We start from the raw sequence: 16,238 nt of genomic DNA, 5'->3' as shown, positions 1-16,238 counted from the left end.
AGTCCGTCTGCCGTGCTGTACCATTTTACCTATAGTTCCCAGGAATGTCGAATTTCGAGGGTTTTTCAAGCATTTGTGACTTTATGTCGCTACCGTAATTCACTTTTTCAGCCGGACAGCTTCGCATTGACGCGAGTCGCGATTCATTATAGTTGAGGTACCGTCCAGATTCTAATCTGCAGCAAAGCCTAACTAATCGTTTTCTTTTCCATCAGCCCTTTATCATACATCATTGAAAATCACTTAGTCTTTCTCCTTTAGAAATCCCTATGCAGTCTATGAAATCATTCCGTCGTCTGTCACGCAACATTTATACTTAGAAAATAAAGTTGTCTCGTATTAAACTGCTCAGTGTGTCATATCATGAATCGGTCCAGTTTAGCAAAGGTGAATGTTCCAGATGAACTCCGCGATTTGTTGTTAGACTTTACAATTAGCTATTTACTAAATCAGCCCCCGGATTTGTTGGATTATGCGGTCGATTATTTCACGAAAATGAGAAACAATTGCCCCAGAGGTGGTGTCAGGCACACGAGAGCCTCTACCCCAGGTGATGAATCAATTTCAGAAGACGGTAAGTGTCAGTGATCTAGTTTTACCTTAGTTAATTCTAGAGTACCTTTATAGCGAGAGTATGGACAGATCGCTTGATGGAGAGCTTAGGGCGCAAATGTGCAGCCACCCTTCTGAGCAACTTCTAACACACAAAATTTCACTGCCAGCCTACAGATTTCAATTCTAACCAAGATGGCCAAGAATGTACATAAATGAGCGTTCTTTCGCAAGAATGAGTAAAATTATGCAAAAAGTAAGCCATTCACATGCTTTATAAACGACGGTTCGTAACAATTGTGGTAAATTTGCAGTTTACGCACTTTTCCGAATTATGAATGAATTGTTTTCTACCAAGGTTTTTTAAGCTTCTAATGAGTTAAGAAGGACGATTCAACTTGCGGAAAGAAGAAAATCACGCGTTTTTAATTTTTTGTAAAAAATAAATATCGTTGTTTTGCTTCGTTTCCACGCGTAGGATGGACAAATTACTGTGGGTCGCCTTACCCTTTGGTGGTTGTGCAGCGCTTTGGGTGGTCAACTACGGAACTAATGTTTCGGTAGGTGTCAATTTCTGCGGGCTATTTGAATTTTGCGTTTTTCTGTTGGTGTGAATTGACGCTGAGAAATTTAATTTTTTGCGAGTTTGCGTGTTTTTGTTGGTGTGAATTGTTTCTGAGAAGTTTAATTTTTCGCGTGAAAACCTGCAAAAAATGAAACAAACCATAAATCAGAATTGCAATAGAAGAATTTCATTGAATCGATCTGCTATTTATTCGATTTTTTTTTCAGAATTTCAGCTTATTTAGAAATCTAGACTAATTTAACCTAACCTTACCTAACCTAACCTAACTTACCCGAGTATTGCCTTACGTAGCCCAACCTAAGGTAACTTACCTTAGGTTGGGCTACTCAGGCTTGTGGATATTGCATTTAGGTAGGGATTACGGTTCTGAAGTAAGTGTTTTCCAATTTAAAAAATAAATTTCAAACAATTTCTCAGCACCAATTCACACCAATAGAGAAACGCAAACACGCAAAATTCAAATAGCCCGCAGTAATTGACACCTACCGAAACATTAGTTCCGTAGTTGACCACCCAAAGCGCTGCGCAACCACCAAAGGGTAGCGCGACCCACAGTAATTTGTCCGCCTACGCGTGGAAACGGAGCAAAACAACGATATTTATTTTTCACAAAAAAGTTAAAAGCGCGTGATTTTCTTCTTTCCGCAAGTTGGATCGTCCTTCTTAACTCATTAGAAGCTTAAAAAACCTTGGTTGAAAACAATTCATTCATAATTCGGAAAAGTGCGTAAACTGCGAATTTAATGTATCAATACTTCAGTTCGATGCTTGATACCAGTATCAATGCTTAGTGTCGATACCTGTAACGATACTTCTCTGAGTATCGACATCCCTAAGGCCAGCCAGTGTCACCAATGAGAAGCTTTGGATTGAACTTTGAACTTTAGTTAACTTCTGCAGCTTTAATATGGAACTTGAAGGAGAGCCGGACACGGGAGCTGTCAGCAATAGATTTCGGGTGCAGATTGCCAAACGACGGTGGTGGCGCGACTGCGGATTGCACAGGAGTTAGGGCGCTCCGCGAGAATATATGAACAATACTGTAAGGGCGTAAGGGATGGGGAAATAGCCCAACTCGCGATGAGACTAGAAAGCACTAAGGTGGCGATCACCGGCAAGTACGCATGTATGCAACACTGACCCCTCGCTGGCCGCTTGGCCGCCGCTATATAGTAATGCCCAAAAGATGTAACCCTGGCGCGGCACGCGCCAACCAAAGCACCTATCTGCGATCACCTCGAAAATACGCGATCTCTCACGTATGTCTGAGGTGCTCCTAACAGAGGCGTACTCTCAAGGTAGAGTACGTCTCTGCTACAATACCTATATGAAGCGTGTGGCTCATTTTAGAACTTTGACTTTTAGAAGTTTTCTTGTCCGGACTGCGAGCCGAACGCTGCCTTTTTTCAACGGTATATTACAGAGAAGTGCAGGTAAAGGGGAATTGTGTCGATATAAAAGAAGGGGCAGTGGACTGATTAATCGGAATAACTGGTCAAACAGTGGTTGCCCATTTTTGAGAGTGATTCTTTTCGCTCTAAATGTTTTTACTTTTTTCTTTAGGCCTTGTCTCCACGGGCCGTTTCACGAGATTTGTCCCAGCGTTAAATTCCACTTACGAAGTTGAGAAAAATATTGAGTTAATCAATATTTTTCCCAGTACCAAGTATGGTGCTTGTACCCCTAGGACCCACTGAGAGGAGAGGAAGAAGTGAAATGAATTGTGCGATATTTTATTCATTACTCCATTGTTAATGTTTGTTCAGTTAAAATAATGTGTATAATTGTCAATTGAGTGCAATTAGTATTGTAATCCCGGTTAAATACTCGACTGTATCTAATTTATCTTCTCACGCAAACTAGTCGCAGGACTGAATGAGCCCCGTCCCGTGTAGACGGTAACTGGGAAAAATCCCAGAAGTTTCATTCCTGCGATTCGAACTTGGGACAAATCTTATGAAAACGTCCCGTGGAGACAAGGCCTTACCTTTCTCCTCTTGTATTTTAATCTCCCCAAGTTGAGAAAATGACAATTTTATATCTACCAGCAATCCCCCCCCCCCCCCCCCGATCACGTCATCGGGACACCCATCAAGGACGCCATAGACTCATCCGTTGATGACTTCATGGAGGCACCTGTCGATGACGTCGATGGAAACGAGTCTCGTTGATGACGTCATGGAGCCATCCTTGGATGACGTCTTGATAATGGCATTTTGAGGTCACATCCAGGGTACCAGTTGATGGTGACGTTACAACACAAACCATAATTCATGTATATACATTAATTGCTAATTAGTTTTTGATGAGTCAATATTTTCTAAATTTCTAATTTTTAATAAATTTTCCGCTTCATATATAAAACCTACTTTAGCGTGTACAGCATCAACTTGTTTTGAATCCCCCGCCACCTCTTTTTAAAAGTCAGAGAGTTTTTAGAATCTTGTCCATCTGTATTACAGGTCGTCAATTTTTACAGCCCACAAGCTGTTCGTTAGTTCCTCAGATGTCCGATTCAATTTAGAGATTCAATTCTTCAATCCCGTGGCCAAAGTTTGTTTACATCATACGAGCGCCCTAACTCCTGTGCAATCCGCAGTCGCGCCACCCGTCGTTTCGCAATCTGCAGTGCACCCGAAATCTATTGCTGACAGCTCCCGTGTCCGGCACCGGGAGAACGTGGATCTTCTGGACTCTCTGAATGTGCATAACCTCAAAAGGCTTGCACTCAATGCACTCCGTGAATTAACTAGAGTACCTGTATAGCGAGAGTATAGACAGATGTGAAACTCCGAAAATTCATCAGGCCTTCACCGATGCCTCCGCGAATAAAGTTAGGGCCCAGAAATGCAGCCAACCTATGAATTTCAAATGTCCAGAGCGATTTACAAATACAATAATACCTATAAATACAATACAATACAAATACAATAAATACCATTGATACTTTTGAGGTATAGATATCATCGATAACTAAGCCTAATTAGAGATAGCATCATTGACTCTCTCTTACACCTTGAGTCAATGGACGACCTCCGTTATCTTAGTTTCAGGTATAATTTACCATGAATCATAACAAATTTGATGTAATTCTACTCAATGCTTCTACAATTGATGAATCAGTTTCTTGCGTTAACTTGTATGTATCGATAATTATTGCCTCTCAAAGACAAACTGCACAGCAGCGCAACGTGGTGGCAAAAGTCTTCCCTAGATCACATAGAATCACCTTACAAGGTGTTGTCAGAGTGGCATTTGTTTACTTTCAGTTTGCAGGCATTTTTGCGTCACTACTATCCACATGTTAACTTTCGACTCTCACAGAAGCAATAATACACGCTTGGATAGGTTTTCAACACCTCTAAACCTTATAACACTTCAACTTTTTATCACTTGGGAATCACAACCACCCAACAGTTGTGAATCATAACTGGTAAGTAGTTGTTTTACGATAAGATCATGAGATGGATGTTTTCAAGGTGGATAGTAGCAAATGATGGTCTGTGCAGAGGCTTCAATTTGTTGTCTGCGTTTGCAAACCGAAAGTAAACAAATGCCAACTTATCGGACGACACCTGTACCTGTTTTTGTTCTAATATATCAACACATGTATTGGAGATATTGTTTAGGTAGAACCAAATTTGAATCCATTACTTGACTCTCAATAATGCCGTATTGTCCCAGTATTTCAGTGCATATAATGTATGAGTGAGGTATTCCTAATCTGTATCCCGGTAACTGCAATAGCTACCTTCCATTGGAAGTTTTAGAAGTATGATGTAAACTGACTTGATTATTTGCCCTCAATATCTTAACTGTTCAGTTCGTGCATATACTCTTTGCATTAGTAGTCTTAAGTAATTATCAAAATACCATGAATTCATCCCAAAAGGCACTAGATTAAACCAATTCCTGCTTACCATTCCTGGCCATGCGAGTAATCATGTGAAAGTGTGTTAATATTAGCAAGGTTACCAAATTGTACAACAAAATGTAGGTATTGTACATTGGTTTAAATTGAGAAATCTGATTTTTCAGCACTATCTGGCAACAACTAATTCTGCGGAGGAAAACATCCCCTATATTGGCATGCATGTCATAATTTTTACCTTCTTTTAAAATGGGATTCAATCGTACAAATTTGTTTCATTTGATCAAAATTGCCTAGGAAGTAAACTAAAAATTCCATGCGCGGAGCAAATTCGCTGTCTTTAGTAAAAAAGTCAGTTATTTGCAGTCCACGTCCACCCTCTATGATCCTGTGTATCCTCCGCAGCTCTGACCAGTTAACCTCAGACAATGGCCAGGAATGTTTAGTTGGACAGCAAAGATGCTGAATGTGTAAGAATGAACTTGAGGAAAGAAGGAGCAAAGAAAGAAAGAGTGAGATTAGAAGAAGGTCAAGGAGAAGCATCTGTCTGCATAACCACACTAAGAGCACATGCGTTGTTTCTATGATGAGCCTGAAATATTAGTTCCTATCAGCAAAATATAGTCCATTCAATCTTTCTCCACTCATCAATTTGTCTCCATTAATCAACTGTCTGTTTTCGTCATCACTTTAGTTTTGTTCTTTAATGTTTTACAGAACCACCCGTGGCCCGTTTTGGAACCAGAAGGAAATCAGTATTTGCTGAAGCTTACAATCCCGAGGAGGATGATGAGGACGAAGGACTGAAGGTAAGATTAGCAGAAATAAAGCAAGGGCGCCCTCAGGGATGCAGAAACTTCCGGATCGGTCCGGTCCCGTGAAATGGGGAAACCCATAGAGAAAATACAGAAGGTGATGGCAAGGCAGCCATCCTGAAGATTGGCTTTGTTGTAGAAAAGTACACGGGCTGACGCACTCTTCAAAAAAAAGTACATTTCATGATGGAACCTGTATAAAGACCTACATCACCACCATCTTGAAGGACTCCACTGAATCTAACATTGAAAGTCATATGATTGAACATCAGTTACCATGATTGAAAGTCATATGATTGAACATCAGTTACCATGACTCTTTTTTGATGCACAGAACGTGATTTAACATGGTTATACCTTCACAATGGGACGAGTCGCATGAAATATATGTTTCTAACTTACAAATTATTTCCAGTTTTAGTCAAACATTGATAGAAAAACATATTGAAACATAAAAAGTCAATACTTACGAGTATTTATAGCCGAAATAAGTGAGAGCCTCACAACCTTTCTCGCCCCTTTTAAATTTCAAGGAGGTCTCGGTTTTCCCGCAATACCATTAACCAATTGGGAGGGTGGATTCATTTTTAGTCGCAATGTAGAAAAGTACATTTTTTTCGCTTGCCACCACCTTCTGTATTTTCTCTATGGGGGAGAACCCATATGAGGACGAGAAAAATGGGGGAACCCTGTGAGAAGAGGGAGCGTTCTGTGTTCCTCCCCTCTCTTTTTTGCAAAGTGGGGTACAAAACATTCAAGCACGTTGTTTTGAGGGAACAAAACTGTCGACCGCGTTACTTTATGTGTTGGGCTCAGTATGTGAAAATTTGAAATGGGAGAACCTAAATTTATTTTGGGGGAACTCTTGAAAGTCTCTGCACCCCTGGGCGCCCTCAAGTAATAATAGTATGAATATTAATAGTATGTTACAGTATGAATAGTCCGTTCCAGATGCTCAAACTGGAGCGTCAGTCTGTTGGTACGGATGCAGGTTGAACATAATAAAACAAAATGAATAAATAAAAATGTCAGAAGGCCTTATTTTTGGCAAGAGTTGATTTAGAGGTGTTGATCAAAAGTCATCAGCCCACGGATCTTAGACGTTCAACAGTCAACACATGCATCGATACCCCCCTACTGACGCTCCAGTTTAATCCCAGTTCGACACGACGTCCAACAGTTAGATCGGGCTAATGTCTTCAAAAATCATCAGACTATGACTATCCTAGCTCCTCAGGCAAGCTAGCGGACCTTTAGTAGATAAAAAAGTGGAGAGGGTTGCATAGTCTGCTTAAGTGAGGCTTAAGTGTATGTAGGCATTATTAATGTTTCCAAAAAATGCCCATTTTATTTTCATAAAAAATCCATATTGTCAAATTCAATGAATGGCGGATGACAGATTGCCTAAGAAGGTACTGCATTGAGTTCTTCTTGGGAGGAGACGTAGGGGACGTCCAGCAAAATCGCGGATAGGTGGTATTCAAGATGAAATTACAAGATGCAGTTTACTAGATGATCTCTGGGTCGTTAGCATTGGCGGATCCAGCGAATTGTCAAAATTATCTTCTTTCCATTTAAACCTATGCAAATTTATCCATCCTTGGAGGGGTCAGGTGCTCCCACAAGAATGGATCATTTAGCATAGCTTTAAACGGAAGAAATCCGGTGTTGCCAAGTTGCTGGATCCGCCTCTGGTCGATAGACAAGAATGGGGATTAGGTGTCGCAGAGCTCCCAGGCATGCTGTAAAGGCGTCTTGTATGTATGTACGCTTTTAAAAATTGGAGGCTCAGTTTTCGCAATGCTGTCCCATGGTATAAACGTACTGTGATCTTTGGCAGTAAAATCAATCTGTGGGAGGGAGAAGGTTCGAATAGATCGCTGGTGTTGATGAATCTTTGCCTCCGCCTCCTGTGCAGCTAAAATTTTATTAATACCAAATTTCCGTTTTGAATCCTGGTCATCAGTCACAAGAGCTAAAATCATATTCTCTGGGTGGGCAAAGTAGGAGTTATGCTCAGGAGTTATGAGTCAGTGTATATGGAGACCACAATTATAGTTTTACACTGTGACTAATGGAAGTTAAATAAAATTCTGTATGTTTTTCTTTTCCTTTCCACAGGTTGTGTATCCAAAATCAGACGAACAGAGGAGAGCGCTAGCAGATAGTGTGAAAAATATTTTATTATTCCGTTCACTAGATAAGGTCTGTTGTTTTGCTCTCTCTTTCTCCATGACTTTTTCTTATTGGAATAGGGAGAAAAAATCATCCCAATTATCTAGTATCCCTTCGATTTTTTTTTTTTTTTTTACTTTTTAAGCTGAGATTGATTTAGTTTAATGAGAACATTCCATCAACTTGGTTGTTCGCAGATCCTTAATTTTATTTTTGTGGGCAGAGGGAAAGTCTCAGACATACACTATCCTGGAAGATAAGAATTGATTTGAAAAGTAATAGTCGTCCACGGCTTAATTTGAAAAGTTAGGTATAGCAGTCCATGGCTACTTGGTCTATGATTATGAAAAAGCTTAGATTTTATAAAATGATTATAAAATAACTTTTATCAGTCCAAAGCACATAAAGTTGTCCTAAGTTAGTAATTCTTAGTGATGACACCGTTAAAAGAAAAAAAATGAGGGAAATATACATGAATGAAGTCATAATGCATATGTTTGAAGTCATAACAGAGTTTGATAGTCCATTCTTTCTGGTAGAGTGCATCTACATTTCCTTCATCAGCCTCATCTTGCTTTGAATCAAGTTTCATGGGACTGAAGGAAACCTACATTAAATAACAAGATAGAGGCGTCGTCAGAGAAGTTGACCATTGTTTACTTTTGGTTTGGAAGCGCTTTCGCATCACTACTATTCATATGAAAACATCCAACTCTCGCAGAAGCAAGAATACAAGCTTCGATAGGTGTTTAATTACTTTCAAACCTTGCAACACCTTAATTTTTAGTCACACAGAAATTACAACCCCATAAGAGTTGAAAATCATAACTGAGAAGTATTTTTACGTTACGATCATGAGACGGATGTTTTCAAGCGAAAGCTGTTTTGTGCAGAGGCCTAAATTCGTCACCTGCGCTTGCAAACCGAAAGTAAACAATGGTCAACTTATCTGACAACACCTCTCAGGATACAGGATTATAGTTTCTAAAAGTTAATTGCCAATAGCCATTATTTAGTTTTATTAACACAAATATCTGTTAATATCAAATACTCCACCGTAAGTAATAGGCCAGCCTCGTGATCAATTGACTTGGGTTATGAAATGGAACCCAGAACCCAAAGGAACTTAATTTTTTTTCAACCACAACTGGAGGTCTAAACCTGGAATTTTTTTGAATTGGAATGACATGACATGGAATCGAAATGAACAATCAATTCCGGAAGATTCCACTACGGCTGGTGTTGTGGTTTGGGTACATTTATTTTTATAAAATTTCCCTAGAAACCAGATGGTGCTACCGCACTGGTTTTCTCTGAAAAGAATTTCCGAACTCTGAAGAAGCTCCCTTAAATTGACGCTGTTGATGGAGGGGTTCGTCCACCAGTAGGAAAGTACAAGCGGGATCGTTATTCCTGCGAAAAATAGTTTTCCGTAACCCGCCGTACATGACTCAGTTGACCACAGGAGATTACCCGGGCCCGAAGTCATGTTAGTGAAGAAAGCCTTTCCCCTCATTGATATCGCACCTTCTCCGACCGTATCTCTCACATCTTCGTTTCTCCTCATTGCAGCATGCATCAAATTGCGATTATCCGGAATATACGATCACATGCCTTATCTGATCGAATCCGTCGCCCACTTTTACTGATACGGAAGACAAGACTTGTCTCACTGGGTCAACAGTCGGTTAGTTTAATTTCATTTCGAAGAGGACAGAAGACCCATCCCATCGCTCTAGGCGCCCTGGCCCTAAGGCGCCATGCAAGCAAGGGGGGGGGGGAGGGCAACTAGTCTTTGTGTTCGAGCTAATTGAAAATTACTTCGACTTTTTGTTTCTTTTTAAACAGTCAAAATATTCAAAACTTTTGTAATACAAGTCGTTGGTTATGGATCACTTCCTTTTATTCTTGATTATGGACATATCATAGCATATCTCGGGCAAACTATTAACCTTAATTTATTTCGATATTCAAAAGAAAGAGACATCTAAAGTGTAAACGCGATACAACTATTCTCGCAAGATGGATTGCATATGAAAAATGTGAGACGCGATGGCGTGAGTCGTGAACTCGCAATGTCTAGTTTAAAGCAACATTACAAATAAGACAAACGGAAACAAACAAAACATGGAAATAGAGGGAGGGAAAGGATTTGCGTTAACGACGGCGCAGAGATACAACTATTCGTACTTGATGGACGTCCGCGCTGCATCTGAAAAATTGAAGGCGCGATGACGCGAAGCGTGCGTTCTCAATGCTCTGCTATGTGCTGCCAATGAGGTGTCGCTCAGATTCGGGAGAAAAGTTAAAAAAGAGGACCGAACACATCTCTCCTACCCTCGGCTGTGTTATTCACGTAGTGTTTGAAGCACCATTACGAATAACACAAACTGAAACAAACACAATATGGATGTGGAGGGAGGGAAAGGGTGCGCGTTTACGACGGCGCAGAGATACAACTATTCGTGCTTGTTGGACGTCCGTGCTGCAGCTGACAAATCGAAGGCACGATAACGCGAAGCGTGAGTTCTCAATGCTCTGCTATGTGCTATGAATGAGGTGTCGCTCATATTCGGGAGAAAGTTAAAAAAGAGGCCCGAACACATGTGTCCTACCTTCGGCTGTGTTACTCAAACGATGCTTGAAGCACCATTACGAATAACACAAACGGAAACAAACACAATATGGATGTGCAGGGAGGGAAAGAGTGCGCGTTTACGGCGGCGCAGAGATACAACTATTCGTGCTTGTTGGACGTCCGTGCTGCAGCTGACAAATCGAAGGCGCGATAACGCGAAGCGTGAGTTCTCAATGCTCTGCTATATGCTATGAATGAGGTGTCGCTCATATTCGGGAGAAAGTTAAAAAAGAGGCCCGAACACATGTGTCCTACCTTCGGCTGTGTTACTCAAACGATGCTTGAAGCACCATTACGAATTAGACAAACGGAAACAAACACAATATGGAAATAGAGGGAGGGAAAGGATGCGCGTTTGCGACGGCGCAGAGATACAACTATTCGTACTTGATGGACGTCCGTGCTGCATCTGAAAAATTGAAGGCGTGATGACGCTAAGCGTGAGCTCTCAATGCTCTGCTATATGCGCTCAAAGGAATGTCGCTCAGATTCGGGAGAAAAGTTTAAAAAAAGGCCCGAATACGTCTTCCTTGTCGTCGGCTGTGTTGATACTCGTTCTTCCTTCTTTTTTCAGGTTCTTGTCTAATTCTTTTTTAAGATGGATTTTTAGACCCACGTCTTAAGCTCGTGTAAACCGCAGCACTGACGCGGTTCTCATGGAAATAATGGTGCTTGGATGCGTTTAGTGGCTTTAATATTTTATTTTTTCTTAAATTTTAGAAGTCTGTCGGTCACTTCAATACGTTCAATTTTACAATTTTTACTCAGCACGATTAATAAACTTTGAACCTGAAAATAGCGTAAACTTGTGCTGCTTTGCCAAAATTTTCTGAACCCCTCTCCACAGAAGGGATGCCCCATCAGAAAATATCACATTACGCCCCTTTAACCAACCAAGGGTCTACGCCCTCAGATGCGAACCAGTCCGACCCTGCACGATTGTGAATTGAAGTTGAGCATTGGGAGCTCTTCTCGCGGCAAATCGGTGACTTCTTTTGCTGGTAACGAAGAGTCCTTTTCCGTAAGGTATGGCCTCCTTACGCAAAACTTAGTCTGTAATTTTAATGCATCTCGTTCGTAGGAAACTCAAATTGTGGTAATTGTTAACAAGTTTTGTCAGTAAAGCAGGGGTGAATTTCAGGCTTTGGCAGTAGGCCCAGTGTTAGTTTTGATCAAAATAAGTAACGAATTCATGTAATAGAAGACCCTAGCCAAATTTTTCAGGTTTTTTCAATACAAGTTCAGCATAGAATACTAGGGTATGAAGTTAGTCACATTGAAATTATGAGCATAAAGGCATGAGCTATTATTGTTTCTACTTAGGAGGTCTAATTTCGCCATTCCAATTTTTCTCTCAAGTTTTCGGTAATTTAAGAAGAATAATACAATTTCTCTTTCATTGCTTGTTTCCAAAAATACTGATCAAAAAACACTTAAATGAAATGATCAGCTTGAGAATTTCACCAGAAGTTTGAATAAAAAAGGAAACCACAGTATTGTCCAGAATAAATTTTGGTGGCCTCCTCCATCTCTTGCCCCAATGGTGCCTTCTGGATGCTGCAAAGCAGAGACAGTAGTTAACATAATCATTGTTAATAGTCCCTATTTATCGATTTAAATTAAGCTTGAGTTTAACAACTTGCCCATTCAAATTTTTAGTTGTGTAAATAGTTAATATAAAAACACATATTAACTTGTCGTTATGTTTATCCATACAAAGTTAAAAAAAGTACTTTAGGATAATCTGGTCAAGAAAAGGTATCGCTGGTGATACTACGGAATCATATACCTCAGATTGCTATGTTGGAAATTTTCAGGAACATGTCTTTTAATTTTTTTAAGGATGACTGAATATCGGTATTCCACGTAAGGATTAATTATTGATGGAGATATTGCATGTGTAAGAAATTTGCGATTTGACTATTGATTCTTACGTAAAAGTTAGCGAAAAATACGATAGTACCACTGCTTTCCCTTAAATCAACTCCCAAGCTCAAAAAAAGCTCTCAAAGTTGAGGACGTAGGCGAGGGCAAGTTGAAGGGGATATCCCACGCCATCCTGAGAGTCTACCTCTACGTAAAGACAAACTCTTCATGCAAAGATAGGGAGAAATTATATTGAAAGGGCTGCCACTTTACTTGGGGACTCTAAAACTGAAAACATGGCAACCCTAAGGGTTGCCGTATGCTTTTAGTTACCCTGCTAATGTATTTGCTCCCTATCTTTGCATGGAAAGTTTGTATTTACGTAGAAGTGGACTCTCAGGATCATTACAGCCTCGCATTGAGCGCGTTTTTGGAGCTTGGGAGTTGATTTCAGAGAAAATCAGTGGGACTATCGTGTTTCTCGCAAACTTTTACGTAAGAATCAATAGTCAAATCGCGAATTCCTCACACATGCAACATTTCCATTAATCCTTCTCCGGCGTCTCTTAGGCGTTAACATTTAGCGTCAAATCTTTGTCACTAACTAAACCATCAAAAAAAGACGGTTATAATACCAAAAATGGTCTCCAAAAATGAAAAAAATCTGAACATGGCGGACTTTATGGTAGACTAGATAGTTGACTAGCTTCTATATGTAATTTGTATATTGCTGAGTTCAAAATTAACCTTAGTTTTTTTGCGATGACCCATTATCTTCCTACAAAATTAGGTTTCTCAAAAAAATGGAGTTTTTCGTGGGGAAATTCAATTTTGATTCAATTTTTTGGGGATAACGATGCATAATATTTAAAATCAAGGTCATTTTCGGATTCATGCAGCTAAGGTTACTACAAATCAGACTTTAATGGGACCCATCCTTCATTGGAATATTTATTTAAAAAATGAAATAGGAGCGAAAATTTTGAGTTTCAGCTAAAAAAAAAATCTGGTTATATGCTTTTAATATTTGATAGCTTGGCCTTTGCTGTAGATTACCTACTACAGGCGCTTAAGCATGAACCTAACTTTTATTTTCAAGAGACCCATTTCTCATTCAATCTGTCCACGTTGTGGCTCACACCTCTCAACACTATTACGGTCAGTGGCGTGGCGTGCTTTGTGATATATCGATTGATCTCTAGTATAAATCTATGGAAAAAGATCGATAGACAGGGTGTTTAAACCTTAATAATCGATTCTTTACCATGGCTTCAAATGGAGAAATATCGATAATCGATTAATCACGCCTCGCCACCGATTGCGGTGTGGTGAAGAATTGGAAAAAGATATGGAACCGGAGGGAAGCCTCGAAGGCATACAGACGGCTATCCTATCACCGACTGGCCCGACCGTGGAGACAACGATGAAAGTAGGGGAAAGAGGAAAAGAGCAAGAAAATAAACGTGGGATTCCCAATCGCTGATAAGTCGTGAATGTAGAGTCGGTGCGAGAGCTATTATTCTGTGGCCACTATAGCGGTGCACTAAAGTGTATGGCGGGTTACGGAAAACTATTTTTCGCAGGAATAACGATCCCGCTTGTACACCAGTACATTTTTTCAAACTCTCCATGAACAGACTGGAAGCGAATACGTAAGCACAGTTGCTATGACTGTAGCCTTGTAATTTCCATGTGAAGTGTTAACCCTGCTAGTTTGTTAGCTTCCAATCTTTGCATTGGCAGTTCGACTGGATTTTGAATTGTACTTTCCTCATAACATGAGCGATCCCTTTCATTATGGCCTCAACTCTAAGAGCTTTTTTTGAACTTGGGTGTTTGATTAAGAAAAAACCAGAAGCCTCATTGTGTCTCACAAAATTTTGCACAGGATGAAATACCTAAATTGCAAATCCCCATGACGTGCGAAAGATTTAGCCCCCAATTCTTGCAATGATTTTAAGACCCATCCCAGTAATGCTGTTGACTACTAGGGTCTTAGGCGATGATTCTCTGGAAAGTAGGAGTCCTTGTTGAGAACAGATGAGTAAGACCCTCTTTTACTGCGCACCACCACGCGCATAGCGCAATCTTTCAGTTTGTTGTCATGGGAAAATTATTGTGATAGACCCGGTAGATGTTTAGATATAAACTTTAAGGGGAGGTATTGTTTTACTACTTATTATGTAATTATAAAAAATATACAGTTTTATAATGTAATATCGGAAATTCTTGTATAATAAATATCAGAAGGTAAAGATACAGGCTCGAGAAAAAACTACCTCAAAAAATGAAAATTTGGAGGGATGGTCTAGATCTAGCCTCACTTGTACAAACCTGTAGCAGTCGTGTTTCTCTTGAATATATTATGCTTCTCATCAAACTTTCGTTGAGTACTTTGACACATGGCACAGTTGTATCTCTCTAGTAGCAATATCATGCATATTATAGTTGAATTAAACCATCAATCTCGTGCGAAGTAAACTTTCACAACCGTAGCCGATAATCTAACCTCATTCTTGTTCGGCAAGTTCCTTGTGCACTCACGTTTCATAAATGATACATACTGTTTTATAACTTATCAAGGATTTCGCATCACTCTCGCTTGCTTGTGACTCTCGTTTAGTGTATCCTGCTCCCATTAAAATCAGTTGTCTAGCATGTGAACCACCAAACCAACTCTTGTGTCTTATCAACTATGGTAAGGCAGTGGCCTAAAACATCCCGGCTAAATTATGCCTGGACAGGAATGTCCGCGAAAACTGGAAAACCTTCACAGAAGCCTTCAATTTATATCTAATTGCATCCAGACTGATCAAGAAGTCCGATGATAGGAAAATCCCTATCCTCCTAAATTTGGAAGGTGCGGAAGCCTTACGGGTCCATGTAACCTTCAAAAAATAATCAGACAGAAAATTAGCTGAAGTGCTACAAACTTGTCACGACTACTGTAAATAATCCTAAGGAAAACTAAGAGACACTCTACATATGATTTTTTGTTTGTTTTGAATTTTTGAAGATCGAAGGTGATGCGTCTGACTCTAGGACTGAGATAAGTCTCTGCACTCAGTGTTTTTAACCTTGCTCACCTTCTAACACAATCCCTTAAAAATGTAATCTTTACCATTGAAGGGCTTATTTCTTGTCATATCGATTTCAGGACCAAATGAACGAAGTAATCGATGCAATGTTCGAGAAAAAAGTCCAGAAAGGAGATTATATTATCAAGCAAGGAGATGATGGTGACAATTTTTATGTAATACAAGCGTAAGTAGCTATGTACTCCACTGTCTTTCCTACTAAACAAATTTTAGAATATCCAACTGTCCTTAGATCTCCTCCTTCCCTCTGAATAGGCGTGATTAAAACTCTTTAACCATAAGTAAAATAAAATAATATATCCCTCATCAATGACTAAGTTTGGACTGATGAAAAGTACTTCGCCCGGCCTAAAATAAGTAAGGAAATGCCTGAAACAGATGGTCTAGGAAACCTTGCTTAAGAAAGCGTTCGTTTTGCCGCTGCCCTCTGACAGCCCTAGGAGTCCTCCTCTAAACGCCTAGCTATGAATGGTAATGCAGGTATTGAATTCCTTTCAAATTTTACCTGCATACTAGTAGCATGTGGCCATATCGCGGCCGTCAACTACTGAAAGAAACTTCTACCCAAATAATTGTAAAACAATCGTATGCAAATAATTTTTTTGTTAATTACTCAATGGAACATCAAACCAATAAT

At 39.8% G+C, this 16,238-nt stretch overlaps 1 protein-coding gene across 1 annotated transcript in view; it reads left to right on the top strand.

The window, feature by feature from the left end:
* The window catches only part of Pka-R2 (cAMP-dependent protein kinase type II regulatory subunit), a 35,215-nt gene continuing 18,977 nt past the window's right edge, over positions 1–16,238 (top strand). Inside the window, exons 1-4 of the mRNA XM_072300839.1 lie at positions 1–574; positions 5,727–5,818; positions 7,946–8,029; positions 15,661–15,767. Coding sequence (XP_072156940.1) covers positions 364–574; positions 5,727–5,818; positions 7,946–8,029; positions 15,661–15,767 — 494 coding nt within the window. The 5' untranslated portion in view covers positions 1–363. The remainder of the gene's footprint in view (positions 575–5,726; positions 5,819–7,945; positions 8,030–15,660; positions 15,768–16,238) is intronic.

The sequence above is a fragment of the Bemisia tabaci genome, chromosome 1, assembly GCF_918797505.1.
Source record: "Bemisia tabaci chromosome 1, PGI_BMITA_v3".
Classification (NCBI taxonomy): Eukaryota; Metazoa; Arthropoda; class Insecta; order Hemiptera; family Aleyrodidae; genus Bemisia; species Bemisia tabaci.
The sequence above is the reverse complement of the archived record's forward strand: the minus strand, read 5'-3'. Positions and strand labels throughout refer to the sequence as shown.